We start from the raw sequence: 18,562 nt of genomic DNA, 5'->3' as shown, positions 1-18,562 counted from the left end.
GGGTGAAGCGACTCCACGCTGCAGGTGTTTCCTGAGGCCTGACATGGCGTGATCGCTGTTTCACAAATCTCCTGTCTTCTGGAGGTCAGTAGACCGGCCTCCCGGGCACAGCAGAGCCTTTGGTCGAAGCCCGACTGCATACGATGCAGGGAATAGGTGGTATTGCTTCTGGCATCCGCACAGGACCAGAGAAGCTTCCAGAAGGGACTCTGGGAATTCCTTCACACCAGCCCCAGAGGACGCCATAGTCCCAGTTTCAGGATAAGCTTTCTTTGCTGTGTCCAGGCTGCCCCGGCCCAGGGCTCCCAAATGTGGAAGGATAAGGATGTCACATTCCCTAAGGTCCCTCAGCTTTGGGATGGCAGGACCCCAAGCAGAATGGTCATTGCCTATTTTCTTGACTCTGGGTCGGGGGGGGGGGGGGGTGGTCAACCCAGCGATGAATTTGAAAAATATTCCAGGTCAAATGGACCTGGATTCAAATTCCATTTCATCACTCAGATGCTGTGTGACCCTGGGCAAGTTACTTTCCCTCTCTGACCCCCGTATTTCCCCTTTGTGAAATGGGCACGGCGAACGATGAAGGTGATAGGCCCTTTGGGGCTGTCGTGAGGCTCGCATGGGGGCTGGTGTGAGCGTGGGTGCGGGTGTGTTCTCTGTGTAACCGATCAGAAGCACGCAGCCGTGACTCTTGCCGGTATCTGCCTTCACATACTTTTCCGGTACGTGTCCGTGCTTGGGAAAAGAAAAATTTCCAAGTAGTGAATAGATTTGTTCCTGTGGCCACTTTTTAACGGGTACCGACATCTTGCCGTTTCTTTCTTGGTTACCTCCCCCACAGAGGTATTTTATTTATCTATCCCCATCATAGTTTTGCCCTACACAGAATAAAAAGCGAATAAAGGCAGATCCCTGTCGAGCAAGGTAACCTCACGGCCACAAACCATTGTTGCTTTTTCCAATTCTAGCCCCAGAAACCCACAGCCACCTTTACGCGAAGTATCTGTTTATTTTCCATGGCTGCGGTGTCTAAATCCGGCACGGACCCGGCCCAGGTTTCGAAAAGCTGGCCGCCACACAACCACGAAGGCAGCATTTGCTTTTTCCCTATCGGTTATATTTTTTTCCACTATTTCAGGGACTTGTGTGCAGAGCCACGTGGCGGCTCGAGCCTTCATCCCGCTTCCTCCTGGCCGTGTGGGGAAGTGTGCCGATTCATCTCGCTGTGGATTGATGAAATGTGACTTCTAATTTCCTTCCCTCCCCCTCCACCTCCGCTCCATCTTTTTGTGCGGATCTTGTTCACTCATTAGCGGTGACTGACAGGCATTAGTTGACGGAGATGGGGCGGTGGAGAGCAGGCTTCGGGGAAGCTCGGAACACACGTCGCTTGTCGTGTGTGTGTGTTTCCGGTCCAGAGCGATGCCACGGCCCCTTTGTTCCTGGGCTGCTATCTTGCATCCCCTGCCCCACGATGAAGGACGGGCGGAGTTGACGACAGGCACGCGGGCCTTACGGGACGCACGGCTCCGTGCTCCACGAAGCCGTGACACTAGGGTTCTAGGCGAAGAGAGGAACGTCTCGCCCACCCGGCAGGGACACGGGGTTTGTGGGGACTGTGTGGGTCACGCCCCAGCTCCTTGCCCACACGTTCCGCTTTCGAAGCCATTCCTCGAGGAATGTTCTCAGCTCACGGGCCAGAAGCCAGCAGCAGAGGTGGCCGGGTTCAAGCTTTTGCACCCTTCTCCTGGCCGTTCAGCATCTCACCGACTCTGCTGGCACTTAGAGTGCTTCGAGGGCACATTGCAAGGTGGCAGACCCACTCCAGAGTTTCGTACGTGGCACCGATTCATTTCCGTACCAGCAAGGCCTCAAAGATAGGGGGTAATGAAAATGTTACGTGCACAGCGGCATTCGGCCATCTCAGCGTGTGCTCCCCGTGCTAACCAGGGAACATGGCATTCGTCGGGCCTGCTGTGCCCTCTTGTAACTCCACACTTCGGGTTCGAGTGAATGAGTCGATGTGGCGTTTTGACCAACCCTCTCCACCCAGACCAGGCCCCCGCGAAGGATGTTCCGTTAATGTGGCACGGACCCACTCCTTCCATACCTCAGCTCTCTGTCCCTGTCCTCGTTTTATCACAAATGTGGTCAGAAGCTAATCTGGTGACACGTGACCGGTTCACGTCTGGAACCCGCCAGAGAGAGTGGCTGTATGTTGAGTGCCGTTTTGGCTGTGACTTGAGCAATCGATTAGGCAGCAGATTGATAACATACCCAGGGCCCCGACTTTTAATCCGGTCTTCCTACTGAGCGTGACGGCGGGAGGAGGCGGGAGGGAGGGAAGACGCGTGGCGAGCACCAAGGCTGGTTGACAAGCCGGACCTGCTCCTTTGCTCAGTCACTGTAGGGAAACCCAGTGCACCCGACCTCTGATCTCTTAGTCCTGGCCCTCAGAACCCATGAGGGGAGCTCGTGCAGGGGCCTCCTGCTGGGCGTGTGCCGCCTGGGGTCACACAGGTCATAGCTGCACCCTGTCCTTCCTGATCACCCTGTTCCCCCAAGACGAAAATGTTGGAAAGAGCTTAGTGCCCCCTAACATTCATTTGTTCACTTTGCAAATATTGGGTGCTGTAGTGGGTTGAATGGTGACCCCCTCCCCCCCACCCCAAAAGTAATATATCCCTGCTTCCTAGCTTCTGGAACCTGTGACTATGACCTCTTTGAAGACTGGGTCTATGCCGGTGTAATTAAGTTAGAGGTCTCAAGGTGAGGTCATCTTGGGTTACCTGGATGGGCCCTAAATCATTGACAAATGTCGTCATAAGGGACAGAAGAGAAGACATAGCAGAGAAGGCCATGTGAAGACAGAGGCAGAGATTGGGGTGACGTGGCCACAAGCCGGGGGCCACCAGAAGCTAGAGGAGGCAAGAGAGTTTCCTCCCTTAGAGACTTGGGAGGGAGCACAGCCCTGCCAACCGTGTCCTTGATGTTGGACTTCCAGCCTCTAGAAGTATGGGAAGAAACATTTCTGCTGTGTTAAGCCCCCCAGTTTGTGGTCATTTGTCACAGCAGCCCCAGGACCCCAGTGCAGAGACTGACTCCGTGCCGGGCTGGGCGCTTCCCGTCCCGTTGCAATGGCGTCAGGATGCGCAAGGTGCATCTGCCGCGGGGCTCAGTGGGTGGGGGTGTTTGTCCTCCAGCCCCCTCCGGCCAAGCTCTGGAGGTCTAATGACTGCATCTTAACTTCATCGCGTCTTTAGAGATGCTTGTTTCAAATACAGTCACGTTCTCAGAGCAAGGTCTTGGTTCAAAGCCTGACCCTGGCTCTTTTCTAAGACCTGGTCCTGCATACGTTTCGCAGCTGTTCTCTCCCTCATTTTTCTTGTCTGTAGAATTGTGCTGTGCTGCCTCCCTCTCTGCCGGGCTTGTCGTCAGCGGATACAGAGTGCTGACCACAGGTCCTGGCCTTATGGGTGGCACTCAGCAAAGGGTGGTAGGGATAGCTGTTGGTGTGGATTAGGGAGGAAAACGGCCAGCTCGGGGCAGCCTAACTGTAGAGAGAAACTTAAACGCTTAGAACCCATACTGTTAACTCATGTCACTTTATTCTATAATTATATATATTCTAAAACTATATATTATTCTAAAACCGACTGGGGGGCTCGGTTAAGCGTCCTGACTCTTGATTTCGGCTCAGGTCATGATCTCACAGTCGTGAGATTAAGCCCCGCATTGGGCTCTGTGCTGAGTGTGGAGCCTGCTTGGGATTCTCTCTCTCTCTCTCTCTCTCTCTCTCTCTCTCTCTCTCTCTCTCTCTCTCTCCCCCTCCCTCTCTCTCCCTCTCCCTCTCCCTCCTCTCTCTCCCTTTCTCTCCCTCTCTCTCCTCTCTCTCCCTCTCTCTCCCCATCAGCATGTGTGTATGCGTGCCCATGTGTGAGCGCTCTCTCTCTCTGTCTCAAAATAAAAACACTTAAAAAACATAAAAATCGTATCTTAAGCTATTTCTGAGTTTAATAAACAGAATCTGAGTCCTCCTCTTGTCAGAGTTGTTCCTGTATATGCCTGTCTTCCCCATAAACCATCCCGGCCGTGTCGTCCCCTCTACCTCCATCCCCTCCCCTCGCGCTTGCTGTCATCTGTGGTCTGTAGTAGGTGCTTGATACGTCCCTGTTCAAATGAAGTCTTCTGAGCCCCATTCTTGAACGTTCTCGCCGTCTCCCTCCTGCCACTCTGAGCACCGTTCAGTGACCGTGGTGTCGGTTGGCTCGGCAGGTCTCAATGACTTCAGCTACCTTCACACAAACTGCTTCGAGCTGTCCATCTACGTGGGCTGTGATAAGTATCCGCACGAGAGCGAGCTGCCCGAGGAGTGGGAGAACAATCGGGAGTCCTTAATCGTGTTCATGGAGCAGGTACGGATGGCCTGAGATGTGCTGTGCTGGGGGCCGGCTCAGGACGGGGGTCGGTTAGGGGGCTGAAAGCCCGAGACCGAGTTCACACTTCGGACGGTGGCTGTCATGCTGGGCCGGCCACAAACAGCGCTGGCGGGAACCATCGTCTGTCTGCACTTGATTCAGCCCCACGAGGTGAGCTGTGTAAGACCACGTTGATTGCCCGCACTGGGTCATAGCGAGTGCGACCGGATGCTGCCCTGTAGGGAGGGGTGACACGTGTCCGAGCCAGCGTGCCCGGACCCCTCGTGTTCGTCTGCTGGGGCCGCATAAAAGCATAGACGCACAGGGAGCTTACGCAACAGAAATTACAGTTCTAGAGTAGGCAAGTCCGAGATCAGGGTGTCAGCAGGTTGGTTTCATTCCGAGGACTCTCCTTGGCTGGCAGGTGGCCGTCTTCTCCCAGGGTCCTCACGTGGTCTTTCCTCTGTGCACACACACTCCTGGGGTCTCTGTGTGTCCACGTTTCCTCTTCTTATAAGGGAAGGTCAGAGCCACCCCAGTGACCTCACCTTAGTGTCATCACATCTTTGAAGACGCTGTCTCCAAATACAGTCACATTCTAAGTTCCTGCGAGTAAGGACTTCACCAGGAATTTGGGGGGACGCAGTTGTGCCCCTCGCACGTGCTGCAGGTGACGGGGTGCTCCCTGGGAGGGTGTCACAGGCACCTGCCAGGGTTCTGCTTGCGGCTGGTGAGGAAGCCCCGCTGTGCACGCTGGGAACCTCACACGCCTTCCCTTCCTCCTGCTCTCAGGGACACGCCCCTCTTGCAGCTCTGAGTAAACCAGTTCTCGTTTGGTGCTACAACTAATCCACTAACATCCACGCCCCACTAAGGAACAGACTAACCGGAAACCAGAGGAATAAACAAAAACGAACACTGGGCCTCAGTTATGTGACTGCACCGTGATCCCCATCCATTTGGAAGGACGGTCCTGAGGCTTGCAGGACTGCACACGGAGGCCGCCCTTCCTGTGGGTTGTTGTAGGTGAGGGGGAAGAAACTTTCGGGCAGGGCTAGCGTCCCAGTCTGCCCCACCAGGGTCCCCAGAGACTCTGTGCAGCCCCCAGTGCCTGGCACAGGGGGTGTGAGCCTGTTCTGTCTAGCAAAGCTGTGAACGCTCTCTGTCTGCGCCCTGGAATTTGTGAGGGAAGGCTCTTTCTCATTTCATCCGTGAAAGGAGAGAAGGTTCTGATTATTCTGGAGTAATCCTGTGTAGCCAAGGTGCCTGCTGTGGATAAAATGCACAGGCACAGTAATACGTATAAAGAGTGTCATTGGAAACGATGGTATGCCGGCTTGGGTTGTCACATCATTCTACGGATGGGGAAACTGAGGTACAAGTTTCAGAGTGACACATGTCATGTGACACAGCTAATCCGCAGAAGGGCCCTGTGGACATACGACATTATAGGAATGTCATGTAGGAATGTCAATGTCATTATAGGAATGCCTTTGACTCTCTTCTTTCCTCTCTGACTCTTACGTCATTGGGTCTATGTATTAAGTCATTATCGATTAGGGAAGTCCAAATAAACATGCCTATAAAAAATTAAATTCCATTTTAACCGGGTGTGGTTTTTATGAGCCATCTAAGCTCCTAAAATTTTTTAAGCTTCTGGAATAATTGAACTTCAGGGGAAGACTTCCCAGTACATGGACCCAAAAGGAATACAGAAATTTGCACACCAAATGCAGGCACAGCCAGGGAGCTTTCGAGCTAGATACGGCTTTGAGAGGCTTCCTGGGGGCACTGGGCTGGCATTCGGCTTAACAGCCGTCTTCACTGTGCGTGTTGGGTTGAGCGAGTCGTGAGCTCACCGTTTCCTGTCGTGTTTCTGAGCAGGTCCATCGTGGCATCAAAGGCATGGTGAGGGACGCCCACGGAAAAGGAATTCCCAATGCCATCATCTCCGTGGAAGGTGTTAACCACGACATCCGAACAGGTAACCGCGAGTGTAGATGAACTGTCTCTCGGTAGGAAATATCTGTTTCCTTGAAGCATTTTTCTTGGGTCAACACCACGTGTTGCATGCCAGAAACTTCGTACGGAGAGCTGAACGATTGTCTCCTGCCTCAAACTTAACCGTGGAGACCCTGGGAGGCAAGGCTCTCAGCCTGTGCTTTCTGGTGTCTCCCTCATTCATGTGAAAACCAGATGCTCGGTGGGGGGGGGGGGGGATGTTAAAGGACCCACTGGGGGGGGGGGATGTTAAAGGACCCACTGGCGGGTGGGGCCTGGGTTCAGGCGTCTGACTCCCAGCCCCAGGCATGTCCCTGCTCACTCAGGGCTTTCGTGCTGCTGTGAAACCCACGAAGCCTCTCCCTTGTGCCCAGGGCTGTCGTCACCCGGGGTGGCGCTCAGTGTGTTCGGTGGGATATGAGGAAACACTGACCTTGACTTTGACGGGTAGTGTGGGCAGCATGATGTCGTGGCAGGTGCGCAGGGAACAGAATTGGCGAGAAGCCTAAATCCGCTTGTGTGCAGGGGCTCTGGTGGAGACGGTGCGTCTGCACACAGAGGTCTTTGTCCACCGGGGACACTCTGGGGAGCGCTGCGTGCGTCATAGTGTAGGCGGATGTGCTTTGCTTTGCTTTGGTGTCAGCTGTAGTGAGCGAGGCATTGGGACCGGGCCCTGTGTTTGTTTCCCGCGGGGGGGGGGGGGCGGGGGGGAGACAACTGACTGCAAACTTAAAGAATTAGAAATTTATTCCCTCACTGCTATGGCGGCCAAAGGTGTCAGCAGGGCCGTCCTCCCTCTGGAGCCCCTGGGGAGGATCCCTCCTTGGCTCTTGCGGCTTCTGGTGGCTGTACGTGCCCCTGAGCTTCCTTGGCCCCATCACTCCAGTCTCTGCCTCCATCTTCCGTGGCCTCCCCCTGTGTCTCCTCTCTCTCGGATAAGGACACCTGTCATTGGATTTAGGGCCTACCTAGGCCATCCAGGATGGTCTCATCTTGAGATCCTTAGTTATACCTGCAAAGATCCTTTTCCCAAACAAGGTCACATTCGCAGGGTCTGGATTAGGGTCTAGGTAGTAGGATGTGGACCCTTCTGGGGGCCATCATTCAACCTACTACAGGTCCTACCTGGGCACAGAGAACAGAGTCAGCAGTAGGAGAAGGGAAATCGTGATCGCCATGAGAAAGACCTGTTCAGCCCTCGGACACGCTTGAACAACTGGGAGAGACAGGATATGAGGCCAGCTCAGCAGGTGTTTGGTGTGGCCTGACCTGTACCCCTTGGCTCAGGGGCTTACGCTGTGCTGGGTCGGCCAGCGGTCTGGGTTTGCCTGGGACTGGGGGTGGTTCCCAGGATGTGTGACTTCAGATTTAAAATGGGGGACAATCCCAGGGAAACCGGGTCAAGTTCACTTTCCTCCCGTGTCCCCCGCGTGCTATCACCTGTAAAGCCGATGAGAGTTGGGATGATACACAAGGTGCCCATACGGAACAGATGCTCTGCCTTGGTTCTGCCCTACAACCCCCGCTCTGTCAGCACATGGATACAGAATCTATGCCCGCTCACCTCCTCCTTAGCTGCCAGCCGGGCCGACCCGTGGCACCTGCCAGGCTCACCGTGGTACCCCGGGCAGGCTTCTCCTGTGTCTGCCCTCGTAGCCCCGCAGCCAGGGCAAGCTTGTCATCAGCTAACTGGGTCATATCACCCTTTTATCGAACCCCACAGGGGCACCCCAAAGTCCTCAGGGCACGCGCGTGGCCATACAGGATTAGGCTGCTGGTTACCTCCCAAACCTCTCCTGGGGTGACCGGCTATCTTGGTTTGCCCAGGACCGTCCCCATTTAAAAGTGAAAATCATTGAGTCTCCGTTTCGGTCAAACAGTCACTGCCCTGTGCTTGCTGTCCTCGGTAGTCCCCGCCGGCTCCTCCCTCGAGGACTCAGGCCACACCTTGGGGTCCTCGCTCCAGCCCCTCCTACTGCCCGAACCTCCTTCCCTCGAGAACCCCTCGGTTCCTTCCTCGTCCCCTTCGGGTCGCTGCTCAGATGTCACCGTGTCAACGAGGCCCACCACGGTGGCCACGTTTTCTAACCCCGTACGCCTGCCCCTACCACCTGCTGCTTCCTCTGAGCCTCCAGCTTTCTCCTCCCGTAGCGTCTCCACCGCCGGCCTCTGACACCCTGCAGGCCAAGCCCGTACCTCTGGCACCTGTTTTGTTCCTGCTTCTCCCCCGCTTGCTCCAGACCAGGCGTCCTTGACTCTTTTGTGCCTCGGTGAAGTGCAGGCTGCACTCAGTAGGTGCTTAATGAATATTTGTTGGATGAATGGATGAAGGGATGAGTTTGAACGAATGAATGGACACGGCATGGTGTTTCCGGGAGTGCGGAGAGAATGGCAGAGCTGGGATTTGAGCCAGGGGCTTGAGACTGTGAATGCAGTGCCCCTGCCCCTGTGCTGCCCCTCCTGAGCGGACAGGAGCCTTTTCTCCACAAACCCTTCACATGCATTAACAGACCCGGTCCTTCCAACACACGCTCCCATTTGACCCGTGAGGAACCGAAGCCTCTGGGGCCTTCGGACGGAGTAGGCTGGGATTCAGGCTGCACACACGTGCTGCTCAGTGACGGGCCGTCTGCCGACGTGCCTGCTACAGAAAGCCAGTTATCGTTTCAAGGTTTTTTTTGATGTTTATTTTTGAAGGAGGGAGAGAGACAGAGCGTGAGGGGGGAGGGGCAGAGAGAGAGGGAGACACAGAATCGGAAGCAGGCTCCGGGCTCCGAGCCGTCAGCCCAGAGCCCGACGCGGGGCTCGAACCCGTAAACCACGAGATCACGACCTGAGCCGAAGTCGGACGCTTAACCGACGGAGCCACCCGGGCTCCCCAAGCCGATTTTTGTTTCAGTGGGTGAAATGGAGCTGAAATGCCACGCGGTGTGATGCCATGACTCGCCTTCCTGTTTTCTGAAACTCCCTCCTCCTCATGCTTGAGGACCTTACAGCCCCTGCCCGTGAGGTTTCACATTGTGCAGCGTGGCATTTGGTACATCGAGGCCCCTCCCGGGCAGCCGCTGGTTCCTTCGTTCATTCACTTACTCATTCATGCATTCAGCACGCAGATTCCAGACTTGCGATGGGCCGGGTGTTACGCAAGGTGCTGGAGATCGTTAGGAACAGAAGGGACTGTATTTTAAACGTTGCCAACAAGCTCCTGTGAAAGAATGATTCATAAAAGAGCCTAGAACATTCTTGGGACAATTCGTGCTTTGTACACAATGTGAGAAAACATGAGGGTTTTAAATGGAATTGGAGAGAAAGAGTCCCAGGGACCCCACAAGCCCGAAGAGAGTGCTATGCCTACTGAGCTCTGAACCTCAAGCCCCTGTAATCACAGAGATGGTTTCGATGAGCCGATGGGACCCGCCTGCCCATCTCCCTTTATTTCCCCCCGAAAATAATTTCCCAGTGTATTCTCATGATACATAAACTCCATACTTCACACATGGCTCTTTACTATATTGGTTTCAGCCTCTTTCGGTGCTCGACTTAAGCCCTGCATTTGCCTTGATTTCTCTCTGAGCTTCTGTGACCTGACAAGTTTTGTTTCCGGAGGGATTTTGCAGAAACTAAACAGGGGAATTGAATTTCACAGAGAGAGAAGCGAGTACGAATGCTTTCTAGACGCACGTAATAAGTATGTTGGCCAAACACCTGGCTCAGAAAGCCCCCTGAGCGTCCTCTGTCTGGTGGGCACTGACCTGACCTGCTAACGAGTGGACATTTGTTAGCACCTGGGTTGTTCCTTCTGTCCACCGTGCTGAGCGATGCCAGCTGTGGAAGCGCCCCCCCCCCCCCCCCTATAATTCCGCAGAACATTCACCCTTGAACACAGACCTGCTCACCCAGTGATAGGGGTAGTGACCTAACACGCTGATCCCTGAGTTTCACAAGGTAGATGGTTCTAGACTTTACCAGGGGTCGGGGCTGGAAGCACATAACAAGAGCCCTGGGGGTAAGCGTGGGGAAAGCCGATGCAAGAACTTCCGGGGGAGAGGGTGCATTGCCAGGCAGATGAGAGATTCAGGCCTCTTCCATGTTTCTGAAATGGAAACTTATAGATTATAGAGCTGGCCCACCTCATTCTGATTCCGTGGATCGAAACAGATTCCCGATGGTTTCATTTTTTTTGGGGGGGTGGAATTTTTAATGTTTATTTTTGAGAGAGAGGGAGAGTCGGAGTGCGAGCGGGGGGAGGAGCAGAGAGAGAGAAGGAGACACAGAATCTGAAGCAGACTCCAGGCCCTGAGCTGTCAGCCCAGAGTCTGATGTGGGGCTCGAGCCCACGACTCATGAGATCATGGCCTGAGCCGCAGTTGGACGCTTAACCCACTGAGCCACCCAGGCACCCCTGCCATGGTTTCGTTTTTAACGTATCCTGTTGAGCACCTCCTGTATGCTGGCCTAGAGATACTGTGGTAAACGAGACAGATATGCCCCTCACCTCAAACAGTGTACATTCTAGTGGGGGGAGACATATAAGTAGTTGCCAAGGAAAATTTAAAAGGTGATTGCAGACTATGATGATAGCCCAGAAAGAATTTGGAGGATATATAGAAACTGGTGGGAAAGCCAAAGAAGGTTCCCTCCCTGAAGGGATGAGCACAAGCTGGTCTTTGGAAGAACAGGGAACAGTATTTCGGTTGGAAGAAACAGTAATTACAGAGGTTTAGAATCAAGAGTTAAAGACCAAACTCGTGGGGTTTGTTTGTGGCTGGAGGGGGTGGGGGGCAAAGGGGAGTGGCCTGCGAGGACCCGGTGGGGATTTTCTTGGAAGACTCATCCCCTAGAGGCATGGAACAGAACTCATTGCTTTTGAATTACAAAAAGTTGGCTTTATTATTAAGAAACAAACTTTAGACATTTAAAGACATCTCAAGGATAAAAGAGCACAGGAGTTGGGGGAACAGCATATGCAAAGGCCCTGAGGTGTAACGTGTCTGGCCCATTCCGGGAACCAGTGGGAGGTGTTCTGAGTGCCTGGGATGCAGCAATGTGAGCTGTCCATGTGACCGTGCTCAAAAGACAGGTTCAAGAACAGGGTAGCATGACATGAGAAGAAGGAGGCCCCCACCATGTGGAGGAGGGAGCCTTCTGCTTTGGAGGAAGAAGAATCCCTTCTTACAAACCTCCTTATACACTTAGCGGTGCCCATCAGCATTTATTAATTATGGGTTGTTGTTTTTTTGCCCCTTCTCTGCTCAGTGAGCACCTCCCTTGGTGAGGACCCTGCCCCCTTCCCTGGGGTGTTTCAAAATGACCCAAAGTACTCTCGAGATGGTGCACTCTGAGAGGTCTCGCCTCCAGAGGCCTCTAGCCGCTCAGACAGCCTTTCCGGGCGGCCGGCTCTTGGCCTTAACACATCCGTCTGGTGTTCGCAGGGGAAAAAGCATCCACAGGAGTTAGGACTTAGTAAGTTCAAGTTCACGTGTTAATAAGACATTGGGTTCCATGTGTGTGTTTCTCTTTACCACATTCAATCCCCCAGGCATTCACGGAGGGCACACCGTACGAAACACACTAGAAGTGTTGAGGAGTGAGACACAGGCTCTCAAGGAGCCGACAGCTTAGCACAGGGCCTAGCCTCACACTCAAGGACGCGCGGTCTGGTAGGACAGGTGAGATGCGTGAAGGGGGTGGCACGTTCAGGTTTGCCCGGGGGCCGCGGGACCCCAGAGGGAGGTCTCAAAGGGTGGATGGCATTGTGACGCTCGGGGAACCCCTGACGGGCTCTTGCCTCCTGGAAAGCATGAGATGGCCTTTTATTTGGTTGAAAAGCCTGCATTGTCACCCAAGGAAGACATAGGGTGGGCGCAGCGCTGAGAAAGCCGGGGAGCCAGCCACGTGCGTTGTGTGCACCCCGACCTCTCACCCTGAGTCCTGTTTACCAGTTAGCAGGCCGAACTGCCTGCATAGTTCGTTTTTTTACGGCATTTGGTGTTCTCGTGAGCTCACTTAATTGCATCCGTGTGTCTCAGATGAATAAAGATTATCCTCTACACCTGATGCTTCAAAACGTTATGTTTTGTGGGAGATACATATTCACACACGCACACAGAGTTTTCTCCCGTCCCTTGGAAGACTTCAGGGCTTGTGTAGACACGTGAGCCTTGCCCAGGGCCTCCTTAGCCCCTTTCCTCGTCCTCTCCTGGCCCCAAAGCTTTAGAGCAGCTGGGACACTCAGATTGCCATAGGAGAGAGAGCCTAACCTGCTGATTACTAGCTGTGCGACCTTGTGCAGGACTTTATGCCTCCCTGGGCACCAGATTACTCAGGTAGAAAAGGGAGTAATCATACAACGTGTGTTAAAGGCTTGCTTGGAGACTCAGTGGATCAGTGCCTGCCTTGACCTTCCGGGTACCACGTCCTCTGCGGGGTCACTGGTTACCCATGCCCTGAAGTCTCTTAACGTCGGGGGTCTGCGTGTCCTCGGCAGGCTGCAGGCTCCTGGGGAGGAGAGCCTTGGCCCGGAACCCATCTACGCAACAGAGATCTAGCCTAGAGCTAGGACACGGGTCCCGTTACGTGCTTATGGGGTGACTGACCAGCAGTGTCCCTGGGGAGACAGGAGCTCAGGCTTGCAGCATTGGTGAATGTCACTGCCCCTGAAGCTTCAGGCTTCTCTTGGCCCCCGGGCCAAGAATGAGGGCCATGGAATGGGGTGCAGATACCACGCCTCCTCCCAGATCACTTGGCCCTGGCCCCCTGTGGTCCTTTATTTCTCTTTTCGAAAGTGAAGACTCCCACCCCTTGAAAGAATTCCTATTCTGTATTTATAGCCGTGCTAAGGGAGGCCAGGAAGCCAGGCACTGATGGCTTTTCAAGATGGCATTTTGTGGCGAGGGCATGCCATTTGGAAGCTCAGCTTGGTAATGAATGGTGTGTATTGTCACAGAGGAAGGAGTGTGAGTGATCATTTCTCCATCTCCAGTCACGAGTATTAACACCACGGGGAGCCTTCACCCCGAACCCCTGCCTGGTGAAACCATTAAGGTGGCTTCCAAAGAGGAAAACATCTCAGCTCCCAAAATGCATTAAGAATTTGCATCGGCGGGGGCTCAGATTCCACACCGCCTGCCTCTGAGTCTCTCTCCGGCTGGGAGGCTGGTCCCGGAGTAACAGGACTGCTGGTATAGCTGTGTTAGAAGAGAACCTCTGAATTCCCTGCTTTCTTTTCACAGCCAGCGATGGGGACTACTGGCGCCTCCTGAACCCCGGGGAGTACGTGGTCACGGCCAAGGCGGAAGGGTTCACCTCGTCCACCAAGAACTGCATGGTCGGCTACGACATGGGGGCCACACGGTGTGACTTCACTCTCAGCAAAACCAACCTGGCCCGGATCAGGGAGATCATGGAAAAGTTTGGGAAGCAGCCCGTCAGCCTGCCAGCCAGGCGGCTGAAGCTGCGCGGGCGGAAGAGACGGCAGCGCGGGGGACGTGCCAACACTTGAGGCCTGTCCCGGACCCTTGCAAATTAAACCACCCCCAGCCGTAGCTCCATAGAGGACTCCCTGCTGTTTTTCTCTGTAATTCACGAAGGCCTGGGAGAATGCGTGCATTGCAAGCCTGGCCCCGAGGGGAGGGCTGAAAGCTTAGGATATTTTTGTTTCTTTGTTCCATTTTTCCAAATAACTTGGACAGATCAGCACAGAAAGGCTGGTAGGAGTGAGATTTCAGCAGCTCAGCCTGGGAATCGGAGACAGAGAGGGGGCCTTGCCCGCTCAGGGTCTCCTGGCCGCACAGGAAGGGAAGCCAAGGCTTCCCCTGCTGGCATGCCAGCAAGAGCCCCTCACGCATTTGCATTTCGCTGGGCTCCAATCACAGCGTCCTGGGGCCCTGCTGTCCCAGAAGTTACCATTTGAGACGCTTCTGGGCCCTCTGAGAGAATCCACCCTCTCTGGCCCCGGGGCATTCCAAGCTGCTGCAGATTGATTCTGCCCTCTGTGGACAATGGAGACATTACCAAGTGAGCAGCGGTGAGCCTCTAGAATCCATTCGGTCTCCCTTTCAACAAAGGACAGTGTTTCTAAAAGGAGAGAAAGGCTGAGCTAGTCCACCAGTGATTGGTCGGCAGCTGCCAGTGGGGCTCATCTGCAGGGTCCACAGAGAACCCCCGGGCCCCTTGCTGGTCCAGCAGCCCTGGGGGCGGAGCGGGAGGGAGCCCGGCATCTAGCCCGGTCCCCTCTTTGATCTGCAGGGACTTGAGAAGGGCCAGGAGGCAGATCACCGGCAGCCCTGTCACTGCCTCAGATGTGCCCCCTTTCACGGAAATGGGTGCACGTAAGTTGGCTTAACATCTCCAAGGGAGTTATTTTTGATGTGTGGGATGCCAGACCTTCAAATTAGGCCACGAGTGATGAAAAGCTCCTAGGATTATCTGTGGATTATTGGTTTGGGAGGGGTTGTCGGATGACCATCCAAGAACACAGCCTGTCTACTTTTTCTTGATATTGCTGCCTCACTGACCTGGGAAGAAAGAAAAATAAAGCAAGCAAATGGTGACATCTTTCCGGCGTGTGGTTTTCCTGAGCAGACCCGCGCCCACCCCAGGGGCTCGCCCCACTGCCTCTCCCAGAGGTCAGGCACCCCCAGAGAAGAGCCTGCCCGGGGAGGGGTATCCCGTGGGCCTACCAAATTTGGTAGAGGGTGCGGACAGCCATGTGTTCCTGCCCCCTCCCCAGGAGAGCCGTGCGCCTAGGTAAAAGCGCCCTGACACCTGGGACCTCCTAGTGACTGCCGGGGATGTCGGTGAGCCTCTTTCCGGAAACGATCCGGATGCGACTTTCTGACAGTCTACACCAGAGATTGCAAACTTGCCTTCTAAAGGATCAGATAGTAAACATTTCAGGCTCGGCGGCCAGTCTCTGTCGCACTTACTTAACCCTGCTATGGTGGCACAGAAGCAGACGTGCATAAAACACAAAGGGACAGGCATGGGTGTGTTTCAGTAAAACTTTGTAAAGCCTGGGGGGGCTCAGTCGGTTGAGCGCCCGACTCTTGGTTTCGGCTCAGGTCATGATCCCAGGGTGGTGGGACTGAGCCCCGCATCAGACTCCACTCTGAACGTGGAGCCTGCTTCAGAGTCTCTCTCTCGTGGGCTCTCTCTCCCTCTGCCCCCCTCTCTCACTTGCACATGCTCTCTCTCTCTCTCTCAAACAAAACTTGATTTATCAAAACGCATGGCAGTTAGATTTGAACCCTCAAGCCGGGGCGCAGCTAGCTGGCCCTGGCTCTAAGCCAGGGCTGTGCGATAGAACTTTCTGGGATGCTGGGAATGTTCTATTCCGTGCCATCTCACACAGCAGTCACTTAGACGCATGTGACCAGTGGGCACTTGAAATGTGGTTCGTGCCACTTAGGGCCAGAATTTCTAGCGCTGAATACTTTCCGGTAATTTAAGTTTCACTTTTAATCGCCACGCTAGCCCGTGTAGCTCTCCGCCGAGCCACTGGTCGGAAAAATTGGCAGCCTTAGATGGGGTGGGTGGTGATAGGAATAAAGCCTTTGAGACGAGAAGCCAGCGCGGCAGTGCGGAAGGACTAACCGCGGCAAGCGTGTCAGCTCAGCAGACTGGGTTTGTCAGGTCCCTGCACTTGGTGCTGAGATGAGTCAGTCTTCCTGCCAGTGACTCGGCTTGCGTGTCTGTGACATTCTCTGCCATCTGCAGGCCTGCCGTCAGCCCTGGCCCGCTAACAGCAGTCTGGGGCTTGCGGGCGTGGGCTCTGTGGGCTCTGGGCCGCGCCACCCCTGCTGCGTGGCCTTGGACTCGGCAAGCTCCCTGCTCCCTCATCCGTTCCTGCAGAGTAAACCCAAGGCCTTGATGGGTGGGGGGAGCCGCCACCCTCAAAGCCCCCCTCAGCGGGACCGGCCAGAAAGCTGCGGAGGCTGGTCTCCCACAGCCTGATTCTGCAGCCGCGCTCTGAGCACCGGGAGAACCTCTCCTGGGGCCGCGGGCGCTCTTTCTCCTGCCCGTCTACACCTGCTACGTAAACACAGCCCCAGCTTCCCAGCCACCGCAGCAGGAGTCCAGGGGAACTTAGACAAAGGGAATGAGGGGTGAAGCACGTGGGGTACAGAGGAGAATGACCGGTCTTTAGAGCTGAGGGATGTTTCTGGACAAATGCGTCCAGGGACGGCAGGCGGGTTTCCTCTCGCAAGCCAGCTCCGATTTATCGGTGGTAGTTGCCTGAAGCGGTGTGTTAAGGATTCTGAGACAGAGTCCTGGCTCAGTGGGATAAGACGGGGCAACGTCTCTGGATGCGTTTCCATCCCCAGCCTAGCCCGATCCCCCTGGGTTTAGAGATGGGGAAACTGAGGCCCAGGGAGAAGCCTCCTTCCTCCGTCCCAGTAGAGCGGTGTAATTTGGTGCTGGAGCAGCTGCCCAGGACGTTTTTTAAGTGTTTGTTTATTTTCAGAGAGAGTAGGCGGGGAGAGGGGCCGAGGGAAAGGGAGAGAGAAAATCCCAAGTAGGCTTTGCACTGTCAGCACGGAGCCTCACGTGGGGCTCGATCCCATGAACCATGAGGCCATGACCTGAGCGGAAATCAAGAGTCAGCCGCTCACCCGACTGAGCCCCCCCAGGCGCCCCTTGGCTGACTTTCTGAGGAGCAGATCAAGCCCCCCAGGCGGTGATGGAAGCCTTGGGAGGCACAGGTGCCTTTCGGGAGTCAGATGACAGAGGATTGGAATCCTCATTTGATCAGCTGGCCCAGGAGCTGAGCGCTAAGTCCCGGGTGTGCCCCCCGCCCCGCCCCCGGCCTGCTTCTGCGCACGATGTGCATCACAGCTCGGCGCCTGCTTCAGACGACCTAACGCCTAGGCGACGTCCCCACTCCCCGGGGCCCGTTCGATGTTCGGTTGGTGACATTCATCAGAGGTGCCGCTTGTGTGTCCTTGGCGGCCTGGCCGGCTTTCTGAGCTGCAGGAGGTCAGCACCACCCTGGCGTTTCTTGTTGTCTGTCGCCAGAACAAGCGCGACGGAGGAAGGGGACAGTGACTCCACGCACGCTCATTGGCGGCTCAGCTGGTGGGCTCTGTCCCCAGAGCAGGAGGGAGGCCCCTTCGAGCCTCCCCCCGGCCCCTCTCGGGAGCAAGGCTGGGGTGCGGAGGAGCCGAGCCGTCCGTCTGTCCGTTCGCGGGGGTCGGCTCCAGCCCAGCCTCCTCCAGGTTGTCGCAGAGCAAGGTGTGCAAGAGCCTCGTCTTTGGGGTCCGGGGGGGCCGAGCTGTAGTCCCAGCTCTGCCTCTTAACCCTCCGTGCGGCCTCGTAACCTCGCGCCTCTGTCTTCCCATCCACAGAGCGGGCACAGTAGCGGGCTTCCCACACGACGGGGACCTCCGCTGTGAGCAGCGAGCCCGGCACCCGGCACGCCGCCAGCACCCAGATGCAGACGAGAAGCCGAGTGTTTGTCTCCCGGTACTGCGTTCCCGGCACCGGGGACACGGCGTCTCGTCCCCACGGCTGCGTTAGAGGTGCCTGTCGTGTATTTTTCAAATGAGGCAGCTGAGGCTTAGGGCAGGCACAGACCATCTGCTTTGATTTTTTTTTTTTTAACCAATCACGAATCTGGAAGCTAACCCGAGCCACTCCTTCGGCGGCTGTCAAAACCTGCGTCAGGTGAGCCACCACTGAGGCAGTAGGAGGTGAGCCGAGGGCACAGATGACCCCAGAGCTACAGGAGAGACCTCCTGGCTGCCCCTGTCTCGTCCTCCCCAGGCGTGTGCTCTTGCTGACAGACCCTCCCCCCCCCCCACCCCGCCACCCCAGACGGGCCAGGGGGGACACAGCAAAGGCCACTATTCTCTGGGTATTGTCTCCTTCCAGCTCAGGCAGGTGGAGAGCCTCTAGGACGTCAGGATCCGGCTCTGCACTTTCTGCCAGTTCATCTAAAACACCCTGCACAGGGCCTGGGGATTTGTGGGGGCAAGAAGAGGAGGGAGACCCGGGAAGCCCATGGAGGAAGTTTCCATGGCATCCCTAGGCCCGTGGAGGGAGGAAAGAGCCCACCAATCACTGCACCTCCTGGGGGGCAGTGGGATCCAGAGCCCCAGGAGCGCGGTGGGCGGGGGAGGGGGAGGGGGAGGGGACGGAGCTTT

The 18,562-nt window shown here is 55.5% G+C and overlaps 1 protein-coding gene across 3 annotated transcripts in view; it reads left to right on the top strand.

Moving 5' to 3' along the window:
* The window catches only part of CPXM2 (carboxypeptidase X, M14 family member 2), a 141,829-nt gene extending 126,858 nt beyond the window's left edge, over positions 1 to 14,971 (top strand). For all 3 annotated transcript variants that reach the window (XM_053910005.1, XM_053910006.1, XM_019424696.2), the window contains 3 exons: positions 4,276 to 4,415; positions 6,303 to 6,402; positions 13,652 to 14,971. In XM_053910005.1, coding sequence (XP_053765980.1) covers positions 4,276 to 4,415; positions 6,303 to 6,402; positions 13,652 to 13,920 — 509 coding nt within the window. In that variant the 3' untranslated portion in view covers positions 13,921 to 14,971. The remainder of the gene's footprint in view (positions 1 to 4,275; positions 4,416 to 6,302; positions 6,403 to 13,651) is intronic.
* Positions 14,972 to 18,562: the final 3,591 nt, after the last annotated feature.

Source organism: Panthera pardus, unplaced genomic scaffold (assembly GCF_024362965.1).
Source record: "Panthera pardus isolate Hobbes unplaced genomic scaffold, ASM2436296v1 HiC_scaffold_22, whole genome shotgun sequence".
Lineage (NCBI taxonomy): Eukaryota > Metazoa > Chordata > Mammalia > Carnivora > Felidae > Panthera > Panthera pardus.
This window is presented reverse-complemented; position numbering and strand designations above follow the sequence as displayed.